The 14209-nt window shown below is 43.9% G+C and overlaps 1 protein-coding gene across 1 annotated transcript in view; it reads right to left on the reverse strand.

Annotated features, from left to right (window-relative positions):
- Positions 1–14209, reverse strand: part of LOC127597489 (protein inscuteable homolog) — a 34388-nt gene that overhangs the window by 17340 nt on the left and 2839 nt on the right. Inside the window, exon 2 of the mRNA XM_052060558.1 lies at positions 2428–2519. Coding sequence (XP_051916518.1) covers positions 2428–2486 — 59 coding nt within the window. The 5' untranslated portion in view covers positions 2487–2519. The remainder of the gene's footprint in view (positions 1–2427; positions 2520–14209) is intronic.

Genomic DNA, 14209 nt, shown 5'->3' on the forward strand with positions numbered 1-14209 from the left:
TCTTGGGAAATCATCACTCAGAAACTAGAGGGCAATTTGTGTGACACGTGTCCTCGCATTGTATGAGTGAGTGCATTTGTGGCTAAAACAGCAAAGTTTGAATGAAAACACGCCACCACCATCCGTCTCAGAGCCAGACGTTCCGTCGGCCGACGTGGCGGAGTTAGCCTGCGGCATATGGGCAGGTGTGCAGCAGAGCAGATGTTGTCGCTCAAGTATGGCGATTCAAGCGCAGCTGGAACTAATTTGCGACTGAGGGAGGGGTGTGGTCGACCGAAGCATTCGTACTTGAAATTTACTCAAAGGCCTCAGATGATTTGAGTTTAAGGAGAACGCTCCAGAGATCACAAGTGCGAGTTGAGCGACTTTGGCTTTAGATCTTCTGGAGGATGGACACTGCACAGTCTCTATGCGCAGCCCGACTCCCTGCTGTTGTTCTCACCGATGCTCCAAATTGAAGAGAATTTGCATTATAGTAGTTATGTCAAACTTGTTTTCAACGCAGCCATATCATAATTATGGTCTCCCTGGGGGAGGGGGGGGGGGGGGCTACCATTTGCTAAGTGCACGTCTACGTAGTAACTGCTGACTGTGTCCTCTGACTGATCCTTTTTGGTCCTCATGGCGAGCCACGACAGACATGTGACTGCCAGATGTTGTAGGCCAACCTTTCAAGTGAAGCCAGGAAACTGCATCATAGTGCATACAGAAAATTTCGCCGGCTTTCACGCCTGGGCCGTTGTGAACGCGATCAACTCTGTAATTTCTCCTGTTCTTATTCGGGGTCCGCACGTCAACCGTCTCACTGCATGTCTGCGCTCATGTTCTGTACAAAACATCCCATCCCCGGTGGTGATTCAGTAAATCCCCGGCTGATAGTTCATGCAAAAAAACAGGAACTTTTCAAGCCACAAATGTCCATGTTTTGGTTTCCCATGTGCACACAGATGTTTTGAGGTCGCAAGTGTATTTGCACGTGTGGCTGAAGTCTCCACCCCGGTACATGATCATTGTGTGATTCATTCTTTCCGTTTTCAATGGACTATACACTCGCAGCGCTTTTGACAGTTGTCATAAGGTGGTGTGTTAACTTCTGATGGCGCGTAAATGCAGGTTCACAATTTAGTAAATGTGTTAAAAGGTCAAATCGACTTGATGCTGATAATAGCGGGATACCACCGTTTTGGCTCCACGTTTTTGAAAAATAAAAAAACTTAGATGCCCCTGGAAGATCGGAAATTACTAGCACAGAACAGCCGAGGTTATTTTTCAGTCAGATGGCGTTCCATTAGTTTGAAACTTTTATGCCCTCTGACTTGTCCACCGAAAAACGTTAACGCGGTCCCATGTCTAAGGTCAATTGTGCATTGTGATCTTTTTTTTTTTTCATCTAACACAACAAAGCCCAGAACAATTGGTCTTCTATATATTTTCGTGGCTCTAATCTATCATACGAAATGAAAAACGGGGCCTGATAAATAGGACTGAATTTGAGTTTAATATTTTATTCATCACATGATGATTTGTGTGTACACAAGACCCGCAGAGACACGCTGCCCAAAAGTTCCATCCCCACTTATTGGGATTCGTCGAACTCCAAGTTGCTCTAAAGAGTATTAGTACCATTCATCCTCTCGCAGTGACGCACAAGCCACTCACCTCATCTGTACTACGTCCAAAGAGGACCGAGTACTTGTGACCCGATGCTATTTTAGATTACGGCACCTGTTAGTTTTCTTGTCACTGTCGTGTTTGTTTGTGACGACTGTCTACTGACTGTATCGTGTCTGAAGACACTGATAGAGACATTTGAAGAAATATACACTGGGGGCCCTTGTTTTACGATGGATTACGTTTTACGATAGAGTTCTGTGAATGTGGTCTTGTAAATGCATTGCTAGTGTCTTTGTGTGTCCTGTTTGGTGAAAACAGGGCTTCATATTGCATCAGCAATGTAGTGAGTGACATGTAGCCGCTGGATTTTTCACTAGCGGGGCCTTTATTGTGAAAAATATGAAGTCGCCAAAAGCACTGTTGGGACTGTTGTGGTTCTGATGCGTTCACTGCATCGTACTTGTGCGAACCATTTCGGAACTTTTTTTTCCTGTTTGGTGGAAACAGGACTTTGATTTGTATCAGCCACTCTTATGAGAGATATGGCTACTGGATTGTTTTACGGTTAATTGTCTGCGCGGGCAAGCTCCGCTGCGACTATTATGTGGTGATGAGGCTTCATTCATGCTGGCGCTTGATTCATTCGTTTCCATTTCGGAACTGTATGGTGGAAATGGGGCTTCATATTGCATCAGCCACTCTTGTGATAGCTATGGTCACTAGATTTTTTGTATTTTTTAATTTTTTACAATAAAGATCCGCTGCCAAACCCCATTGCGTCCTTTAAGGCCTCCCTGTCGCCCTTCTACTTGCCTGCTGGGAGAAGAAGATAGTGAGCTGCTCTGCCTGGAGCTGCACTGCGGCGTTGCCATTCTTTCGTCCACCTTCCCGCTTCAGTTTCTCACCTGCAAGTCGAAGCAAACATATTTAATTCGTCTTGCGTGGAACAGGAACGACAGGCTCATCTACTTGAATGTCTCCATATTGATCCGCCACCGGGTGTCCCATTCTTGTCTTGCTTTTCTTTTGCTGCAACCAATTCAATTATGAATGAAACTCTCTGCGAGGAGTCGCTGCGAGGCTGCTGTGGTGCGCCAGGAGAATCATATTTCTTATCGTCTAATTTATTGGCTGGCTGCCAGCCAGGGCTGCACACTCTCACTCTCTCTCACTCTCTCGCTCTCTCTCATCACTACTTTGAGCCATAAGTGCCGCAACTTTGTTCCACCCGTTTTTATTGATGAATCCCATTTGGATTAGTCAATTTTCAAGCGGGAGATGCCACCGAGGCACCCTGCCCAACTCCTCCTTGCCGCCGCCGCCGTCTTCTGGTGTATCGTCTCTAATCCTTTTTAGTTAATGATATCCTGCAGGGCTGCTACTCATTTTGTGTTTACTGTAGATTTTAATTACCAACCGATAGTTGGCAAGAAGTGACAATGTATGTCACTCACGCACGACAACGCCTGCTGTGTACGTCAGACTTTGTGGGAACTGTTTGGGGCTCTTTGCTTCTCTGCACCCAGTGAATCAAAGTCTATAGCGGAACTATTGTGTGGAAAGAAAAAAAATTGAGACTTTGCGAGCGAGATTGAGACTGGTTGAAGAGGCAACTTACGAAACTTAACAGACAAGTGCAAAATAAAACGAACAAAATGCAGGGTTGAAAAGTAACGTACAAAGTGTAACGTATGTGAGGTAGTTGACAAAGGGAAACATGCGATAGGTATCGTGTGGCGCCAACGTACAAATGATCCACCCATCCATCTATTCTCTTCCGTTTTTCTGAATTTGAGTCACGGGTGCAGCTGCTGTCGTGGGGAAGCCCAGACTTCCTTTTCCCCAGCCACTTCGGCCAGTGTTTCCGGACGGATCCGAAGGCGTTCCCAGGCCAGCTGGAAGACCTGGTCTATCCAGCCTGTCCTGTCTTATCCCCATGGCCTCCTCCCAGTGAGACATGCTCAGAACATCTCACCAAAGTACAAATTATTATATATGAAAGCTAAAGTACAGAATGGATGATATGGTTCATAGCCCACGTGTGTCAAAGTCTAGGCCCGCGGGCCAGATCCGGCCACCTACGTCATTTAATGTAGCCCGCGGGAGCAAATCATGTGCGTCAACCATCATGATTCTTTCGCATATCTGTACCGAAATGTCAAATTGTCATGGGTAATACATACCGCTGAGATTTTGCACCGGCCACCTGAGGGAAACCGTAACTCCGAAGTGGCCCGCGACAAATAATAAGTTTGACCCCCAGCTGTAGCCCATCGAAAATAAAAGCTGACCACCAAAACTGGTCATTATTTGAGCTCACCCCTAAAACCGGCTTTTTTGTTTCTTGAGAAGCTGCTCCGATACCATCATTTGGCAGCCACATGTATCCCAACATACAAAGATGCAAATTTCCAACAGACAGTTGAACCCAGATCTCCTGATCTACAGATGTGCTAAACCTAATGCCGGTGTGCAGATTAATTTGATTGGCCCTAGCAAGGATCATAGCCACAGAGAGACATGCGGCAGCAGATTCTATTACAAGCTCTCGTGAGGATGACTACAGAAACAGAGACCGAGTCCAATCGTGCAATTTCCTGCAATTTTGGAGAGTGTCACTAAAAGAACTGAAAGATACTCAGCAAAAAGTTGCCAGTGCTTTAGGTTCACGCGCTACAATGCCAATAATTGAGTGACTTTCAGGGCCATTTCCCAGCAGTCTAGCCCAAAGCCAAGTTGAACCATGCGAATGGGTGTAATTTTCATAAGTTTTTTTTCCATAGACAGGTGCAGTTAGAAACGTTTTTTTTTTTTTTGTCGTGGGAGTGAACACAACCGACTTGCCTCCCGGCCAATGATGTGCCAGTTGCATGTAAAATAAAAAAAGGCCCGGGGTCCGTTGAAACGCCCAGCATGGCGCAGTACAGTCTGCCAAAGTCCCATACACGGTACATTTAAACTCGGCCCAGTAAGAATAGCAAGAAACGCAAGTTTTTATGGCGAGCGCATGTGCACTCTCTATGAAAAAGAACCCCGAATGTTTTCTTTAAATAGAGCATGGCACGTAACTGCCAAAAGGCAAAGCCGGTGGAGCATCGCAGCTTGTCACCGAAGCCGCAAAAGTTATACAACTCTGGATTTTTTTTCAGAGATGATAGAGCTTCGACGACCACCGGCTAATTTCCATACTATGTTAGATGTTTTTTTTTTTAATGTCCGGCATTGAAACGCGACCCGCCCTTGCCTGCGGATTTCCCCCCGCCGGTGGGCTGCGGTGTCGGCGGTAAGGTGGACCAAACAAAGGACACCTCTGTTTTGGCTTCATGTCGCATGGCGGCTAAAGCAATAAGCTCTCGTTGCATGAGTATGGAAAAAAAAAAAACATTCCAGAATCACTGCTGCACTTCCACACATTTTTTTAGGAATCATTGTAAAAGCTGGGTAATTGTGTTCTGGCTCTAAATTGTCCCTAGGTGTGAGTGTGGGCGTGGATGGTTGTTTGTCTCTGTGTGCCCTGCGATTGGCTGGCAACTGATTCAGGGTGTCCCCCGCCGACTGCCCGGAGACGGCTGGGATAGGCTCCAGCACCCCCTCGCGACCCTAGTGAGGATCAAGCGGTTCGGAAAATGGATGGATGGAAATGAATGAAACGTACTGAATGGAAGAGCAAGCTATGGTGTCTAAAGCCAGTCATCAGTGGGCACCAACACAGCGACAGCAATACTGAGTCATTCTAAACTGCTGTACTCCAGAAAACTCTGGAGTCATTTTGAACTGTGTGTTTTACCTTGCTACAAAAAAAGGGGAGATGCTTCAGGCTTTCACCCTCTTGTCTACAATAATCCAACCAAGTCGGGTGGGAAAGAAAGCTAAAAAAAACAGACAAACTAGCATTTATGTTGTAGAGTGAGCTCAATGTCTCTCTTATTAAGCAGTCACTGTATAAAAATAAATGCTCGGTTGCTTTGATGTCACTCTGCGGTGAGCTTGAACGACTCTTCGCAGACTCTGTGACAAACCGCGGACATGAAGATTTAAACCAAATCACAGCCTCGGCTCAAATGAAGCATCCGCCTGGGCCTCGAAAGAAGAACAGGGTGGAGGCCATCTTGAATATTAACCTTCTTTAATTAAGGCCGGGTTATGCTTTGCTTCGTGCTTTTAAGGCCTTTTGGGCACCAACAAACTGGATGGCTGCAGCTGTTGTGAAAGCGTGGTATAAATAAAGATTATACCACGGAGAGCTATTTTGCACGTACTCGTTACAACGCACGTGGTCCTTTATCTCCAGTGCGTCTCTAAATACTCTGCGTTCCGCTGATTACATTGACACGGAGCTCCCTATCTGATGAACCACTTTGGCACTGCCTGTAAAAGTTGACTTGGATGTGGTCGTCGTTGTGTATAAATGGCACCAACAATGAAAAGTGGGAGAAGTGAAGTCCTCCCGAGAGCAGTGAGCACTTGTTACTGTATGTCGCGCTTTCGCAAGAGCTGTAGCGGTAACAGAACATTTTACATGAAATAACAAAAATTAATATAATGTTAAAAATGTGTGTGTGTGTGTATATATATTGCCGCTGTACGCTTCCACCGTGATATACACCAGGATTCCCCGCTAATCACCAAGTTTGGCGCGGAAGCCGTCCTTTCACTTTGAGCGACGCCGTGACATAAATCTTGCCATTAACCACACGCTCCGCCACGTCTTGCAACCTAACGATGGGAAATCAGCGGCGAGTAGCTGACACACGTCTCACGCCGGCGTGACAGGGGAAGCCTCGAAACGAGGAGGATGCTGACAATCACATTTCTTATTTACAGCATTACAGAGGGGTTAGCATTGAGGCTAACGTGTTAGCATTTCATCAGTTCTCTTTTGTAGTCGTATTTAAGACGGGGTAATATGTGAAGTCTTATGTCTATCTGCCTCAGTGCTTTCTCGACTGCCATCTGCCTGGACCGCAGTCATTCATGGTGTCAAGGAAGACCTCAGAGTACCTAAAATGAGCTCAATGCACATGATTAAACTGTGCCTTTCGCTTTCATTGTGGCTTTTTTTGTGAGACATAATCTGAAAGAAGAGAGAGCAGGGGAAAAAAAATAAGTGTTAATCGAAGTTTACAGACTTTTGTTGTGTTTCTGACTATTACAAAAACTGTATTTTAAACTCAGAGGTGGACGCCAGAGTAAATTTTGCCGGTCACTCATCCGTCATCAGTCGGTCATTTTTTCATGCCTCCCCAGTCCGTCAGTCATCAGTCCGTCTTTCATTTTACCCATTCTTCAGCCATGGCTAAATTACAATTCGTCACCGCTATTTTGGGACCGTCAATAAAAAACTGTTTACAAGGGTAACCGCGTGACTCTTGTTATCAGTCACAATTAGTGTTTCAAAGTTTTCGTCATTTTTCCTTTGCCAGCAAGTCGGGAGTCCATCAGTGATGGACTGACGGGCCTTCCGTCAGTACTGACGAAATGTTTAAACTTCCACTGGAAGGCACTAATTAATTTGGGTCATAAAAATTGGGCAGCACAGTGAGTGTCGCGCTAGTTAACGTGTGTTTCACAGCTCTGAGTTTTGGGGTTTCGAATCTCAGGTCGGGCCTTTTCGTGGAGTGTTTGCACGCTCTAGCATTGCCTGTGTGTGTTTTCCCCTGATACACTTGCTTCTTTCCACATTTCAAAAACATTGAATTCAGCGTTAGTTAAGATTTAACTGCTTATAAATGAGCGTTTGAAAGATTGTGCTCTCTGATTGGCTGTCGACCAGTTCAAGATGATTCCCGCTTGATGTCAACTGGGATATGCCCCAGCACAAGGGCACTACACATTCAGACAGAGGTGGCTCAACTGGAAGAGTATTTTTTTTCGCCATGGGAGTGCGTTTATCCCTCTAAATAGACGACATAAGCACAGTTCTTTTTTTCCACCCCACCCTGACATGTCATCAGATTGTACAGAAGCTATTCTCAGCACTACACGGTCTGCTTTTGCTCTTGTTTTGCTTCTGTCCAATGCACTTTTATTGGTCTCTGAGACGGGAACCTTCTCACATGCAAGCTGGAGACACAATCAAACACACGGCCTTGTAAGGCCCTCACCATTCTATTCCCGTCTCACCGCATTCTTTCCTTTGGCATCATTGTAATGCTAATATGGAGGGGAAAAATTTTTGACCATAATGGAAAAACGTGGCCACATAGCAAGTAACAAAAGCATGAATGGCAAACATAAATGTGGACGCGCAAAACATTGCGGAGCAATCGTCACAGTCAAATAGAACCTTAATCATCGATACCTCCACGTGATTTTCTTTTTCCAATATACTGGAACACTCATCATTAAAGAATCCTTTACCGTAAGTCTAAGATTTTGAGGTAAAATTGAAGCAACACATAAAGGAGTTCGCTACTGGAAAATAAATGTGGCTACTGCGGACACACAACATTGTGGAGTGTACACTAATACTTGTTAAAGACATCTTCTCCACAAAGCTTAACTTTTGAGACAGCTTGGGAGAAATGACTAAATTGCCAGAATACACGGATGCACGCAACACTGCGGCACAGCCCCATCAATTGCTAATTGTCATTAAAGACCCCTTCTCCATTTAAACATACTTTGACGCTTCACGTGGGAGTCATTGACAACAAAATTTACAACAGACAACAGGGCAACATATTAAAACTTACCTGAAAAACTGAGTACACATGGGCTCAAGACGTTCCTGCTATAAAGTCTAAAATGGGAGGTGTCTATTGTGACTGCCACTGTTTGAGGACATAGAAATACCATCCATCCATTTTTATATGGCAGCTGTCCTTTTTGAAGTATCAGATCACCTGGCGCCTATCTAAGCCGACTTGGGGCACGAGTCTCAGAGCACCTTGGAAAGGTTGCCAGCCAATCGCAATGCACAAACAGATAATCATTCGTATTCACTCCTATGGACAAGTTAGTCTTCACTGAATATTGTGCATGTTTATAGAATGCAGGAGTAACCCACAGAACTCACCAACTGCACACACAACTGCTTGCCAAGTCTTTTCAGTGCTTCAAATACAATAATCCTCATAAAACAAAGCAGAATCATACCTCCTGAGTCATGAGCAGTGAAATATCCAAATACATTTTAGCTGCTCCGCTAACAAAACGTTCAAATAGACGCATAAAGAAAAGAAAGTGACGAGACGGTCAAGACTTTCTAGTCGGACTGAGAGACTTCTGGGAACTGGATTGGGTGTGGGGAAGGGGATCACTGATGGGTACATGACACCGGAGAAGCGACTGCCAGCGAGCCATTGGGAGCTGCTTAATAATGAATGAGGCCTTGCAGATGCGGCGTTGCAAATGGCTTTTAGGTGAGAGTCATCCGGACGAAATTGGACGCAAGCAAACAGCCCGGCCGCCTAAATGCAGCAGTTGTAATCAGCCTTAGCGAGTGGTCGCACATGTTGCTAACAGCCCTTGTCATCGCCCCGTGGCACTTTACACACAGCAGGCTGCAAACGTGTTGACACGCACACAGTTTTCTTGTAAAAAATGTCCTTGATGCAACGCCCACACGAGAAGTAGACCAGTCTGCTTCAGTTTGGTGTTTTTCCATTGTCAAAGTTGTGAACGGCAGCAGAAAAATAAATCCGGAACCAATTTTTTGCACCCTTTCTCGGGATACCAAGCGCGGTGGAACCCCATTTACTAGGGGTGTGTCGTATTTTACCAAGTTCCCACACAGACTATATTAGGTAAGCGACAGGAAGTGAAACCTTGCGTTATCAAGAGACGGCTACACCATAAACAAACACAGTGTAGCTCAACCTCTGGTTAACAATCGTTGTGGCAACCAGTATGCTGTTGGCAATTAGTCAAAATTTGCGTTGAAAGAAAAATAATGAATCTGATTATGTTTTCCAGGAGATTTTTTTATTTTATTTAACTGTATGATTGACCAGGTGGCCCGGTGGGCGAGTGGTTAGCGCGTCGACCTAACAGTGCAGAGGTCGTGGGTTTGAACCCGGACTTCCTGTGTCGAGTTTGCATGTTCTCCCTATGCCAGCGTGGGTTTTCTCCGGGTACTCCGGTTTCCTCCCACATTCCAAAAACATGCATGGCAGGCTGAAAGAACACTCAAAATGGTCCCTAGGTGTGAGTGTCAGCTCGGATGGTTGTTCGTCTCTGTGTGCCCTGTGATTGGCTTTCAACCGATTCAGGGTGTCCCCCACCTACTGCCTGAAGACAGCTGGGATCGGCTCCAGCATGCCCCGCACCCTTGTGAGGATTAAGCAGATCGGAAAATGAATGAATGAATGTTTACTGGTCGTCATTGGCTGTTTTTAAGTTTCATTTTAAGTCTGACTAAATCAGTTCCGGTTTACCCTCCAAAAATGCATTTTCTTTACTATTCTACCGAATGTGAACCAAACCGTGACTTTCAAACTAAACTGCTTACAGAACTGCGATTTCGAGATGCACCGTTACACTGGTACAATTCACCCTCCCCAACTTGGTGAAAACAAGAGTTAAACGTGGCAACACACTGAAAGTAGACTTGGTGTTTCTCCCCTGAAACATCTGTTGAGAATCTCAACACTGAGGTTAGAGGAGATATAAACATATCTGTGATGCATTTTGGGTTGAAAGACTGGATGCCTGTCAAAACCAAAAAGATGACCTCAGTTTTTGCTGAGCAACCAGCAATCTAAAAACGGCAGCGGCGCATTAGACACACCTCACACAGTTGCCCTCCAGCTAAGCTTTTTTTGCAGCAGTTTCACGCTGCTTTTACTGCCAGGATTCAGGCCTTCGCGACGACTCCAAAGTCAGAGCGTTCTTGTAAATATGAGATAAATGTAGCTTAAGAAAGCTATTTGTTGAAGATTGAGCCATCACTGAGCTCTTTACCAGAACCAGAACTTTGCGGTTTCACTTACAAAAACAGAAATTTAACACTTGGGACAGCCAATCAAAATACCTTCCAGCACCCCTCATTTCTTTTTGGACAATAGAGGCTTTGTTGTGACTTTAACAGTGTCTCGTTAAACTGCTAACCATGTTGACTTTCAACCATGTGCTGTAATAGCAGTAGCTGAATTCAAACATCTCATGGGTATTGTCTCCCTTGTTGATCTGGATTGATTTTAGAAGTTCAGATCCAAAATGGTCACACCTTGTCATTGTCACCGAGTCACCGAGACACTGGCTGAGAATTATGGTCCAAGTTTAGGTTCTTAGGTACATGGTGATAATTTGAGGTCAAAAATGAGATTTTGTTCATGGTACTTAGATCTCTGTAGCGGCTTTGCCAATCCGAGCCAAGGTATCGATCGTTTTTTGAGAGTTTTTGGTTCGTCAACATTTGGTCAATCTTCAAACTTTCACGGTCAAAGGAAGATATCAATAGTTTTGGATGTTTTGACCGGAGACACTTTTTGTGAATTTCAGGTTAGAGATCACATTTCCTCAGGGTCTTATCAATGCTCTACTGCTCAGTTACAAGAAGACATCATCTTCTTCGAGGCATAATTTGGACATGGTTCATCCAACTTTCGAAAAGACTGTCATCACCCAACTGATCTCCAAATTTTCCAAAGCAGAGTTTCTTTTTGAGATGCTTGTTAAAAAGGTATGGTCGATGCTCTAAACACGAATAGTAAAATTCTGGACGATCTGTCCACACAACGAATATCAAAGTAAGGTAAGGTTCCTTTTCAATGCAGCTTTCAACATGACTTTTTATTTCTTTTCTTCTTTTTTCCTTTTTTTTAACGTATTATTGTTCACTGTGTCTTCGGTACTGAGGCGCAAAGATTCTGCGGTCCAAACTGTGACTTGATGAGTTTTAAGAATGTGAAAGTTGTTTGTTTTTTTTTGTCTGCACCTATTTTTTTTTCACCTTTGTTTCTGCACTGGGAAAATACTGGCAGTTCCAGTACATACAGTGAGAGGCTACAGCAATAAAATATGTCATGTAAAAACAATATTAATGCTGCTCCATGCTCGTCTTTTAAACCTTGCCAGAGGCTTTTCAGTCGTAAACTCTGGAGAAACCCATCTGGAGCCTCCCAAGTTCAACGTGGAGCACGTGAAGCCTGTTGAGCAGGCCTAGAGGATAAAAGCACACATTTCACTTTTTCCCCTTTTCAAGCATTTTTTTGGTTGTAATATTCTTCTTTATGATCTTTATTGTTCTGAAGAAGCCACAATCATCCACCCAAACCTAAATGACTGCAGTGGATTGCTGCGTTTTACTGTAAAACCCCTTGGGAGTCTTCTAATTTCATGATTCGACTTTCCCAGATGGACTGTGGTTTGTTCTCTTTGGCAAAGATCATGGATGTGAGTGGACGTCAAGGCTTTGAAATATGCTTTCGGCAGTACAGGGGGGGGGGGGGGGCGGTGTTTGGTTTCCAATAGAGTTCTGTTCCTAAGGCGGCAATGGAGTTGTGTTCCCAAGGTGGCAAAGTAACCCAAATTTGTCATTCAGTCATAACGTAGTCTATTGCTCTCGCTAACTTCCTGTTTAGTAAACTTGAAATTACACAAAAAACCTGTACGAATAACACTTCTCTGAGATAACTCTGAAGCACTTACATACAGTGATAACTGAGTATGGCCATGGATTCTTACACTAAACGCACCTTATGTCAAGAAACCATCACAATTCAATTTATTTTGCGACCCATTCAGCCAGGAAACACATCAGGCAGAATTTTATAACCATGGTAAAGACCGATCGTGGTTTCTGGCACACCGTTGCGTCCTAAATTGCAGTCCATTTTTGGTCGTCAACATCTTTTATCTGCCGTACTGAGCTTTTGTCTTAGATGGTCAAATTGGTACCAAAGTGTCCAACAGGCTTTTGTGGCACTGTCCATTATCCTCATCTTTCTCGCCTCTCAATCAAGCGGCCAATGACCTCTCTCGCATTTATGTCGTACAGATACCTCAAGCCAGATGGAGTGGCTCACAAATGGCATCAGCCACAGAGTTACATGTCAGGAGGACCCAGCGACTAGAAGTACCATTTCATACGTGTGAGTTATAGTCGCCTGAGCATGCGTCAAGACCCACGGCACACAGATTCAAGGATGTACTGTACGTGAAATCCGGGTGCATACGTGCCAATTGTTAAAATGAGACAGACCCCACATTTCACAACTGGGGATGCACAAAAGTATGGACGTAGCCCGCTTTAATAATCATAAAGTGGCAAACACAGCTGCTTGAGATTAGGAGGCGGCGGTGAAATAGGTTGGCCGATCCCTTGGGTGGGACAGTTTAGGCGAGACAGCTAAAACAGGGACGTATGGGCAGGAGGATCCACTGGGCGAGATCTAAGCCCAGCAACAAAACACACACACACACACACACACACACAACTTCAAGGAGCTTTCATTTGGGGCGTTTCCCGGCAGCATCTCCAGCAAACGCCAAATGGGAACCACATGGGGGTCAACAGGAGTAAATAATAAAAAGACTACGCAGATGTCCAATGTTGCAGATGCATGCTACTTTAAAAAAGTCACATGAGCACTTTGTTCTTAGCACATGTGAGAATGTAATCGTTTATGTCGACAAAATGCTCTGTCCTGACTCATTTGAGCTGCTTAAATGTATGTACAGTATTTTTTAAATCGCTTCAATTAATGTACAGCCATTTCAGTGGAAAAATAACCCCTGTTATAGAGTAAAATGTAAAAACAAAACCTGTCCTCACTGACTCTTGAAAAACTATTGAAATTATTATATTACAAAGACAATTATAATTACAAAGAAATAATATTAAATTGAATTGGAGACAATTAAATAATGTTAGATGAAATTAAGCAATAAATCATAAAATGTAACATTACAGTTGAAGAGAATTGAATAAATAAGAAAATTCAATTAAATTGAAATAAGAGAAAATAAGATTACAATATATTAAATGTTGGCTAAAATATAAGAATACCAGACACAAAGTAATTCAAATATAATATTGAAATAATTGTCATAAAATTGGAAAATATAATTTAGACCAATGTCATTTAATATTATTCAACCAAACTGCTGTATCCAAAATTAGATAAGAGCAAATTAAATAATTTTCAATAAAATGAATTGATATTAAATAAAATAGAATACTGTTAAGTATATATTTATTCATTCATTCATCTTCCGAGCCGCTTGATCCTCACTAGGGTCGCGGGGGGTGCTGGAGCCTATCCCAGCTGTCTTCGGGCAGTATGCGGGGGACACCCTGAATTGGTTGCCAGCCAATCACAGGGCACACAGAGACGAACAACCATCCACGCTCACACTCACACCTTGGGACAATTTAGAGCATCCAATCAGCCTGCCATGCATGTTTTTGGAATGTGGGAGGAAACCGGAGCACCCGGAGAAAACCCACGCAGGCCCGGGGAGAACATGCAAACTCCACACAGGGAGGCCGCAGCTGGAATCGAACCCGGTACCTCTGCACTGTGAAGCCGACGTGCTAACCACTGGTCTACCGGGCCGCCTAGTATATATTTATATTAAAATTAATCAAATTAACTATTTAAACTGAAATATTAGATCAATTAAAAACATACAACTAAATCACAAATAC

The sequence above is a fragment of the Hippocampus zosterae genome, chromosome 3 (genome assembly GCF_025434085.1).
Source record: "Hippocampus zosterae strain Florida chromosome 3, ASM2543408v3, whole genome shotgun sequence".
NCBI classification, from domain to species: Eukaryota; Metazoa; Chordata; class Actinopteri; order Syngnathiformes; family Syngnathidae; genus Hippocampus; species Hippocampus zosterae.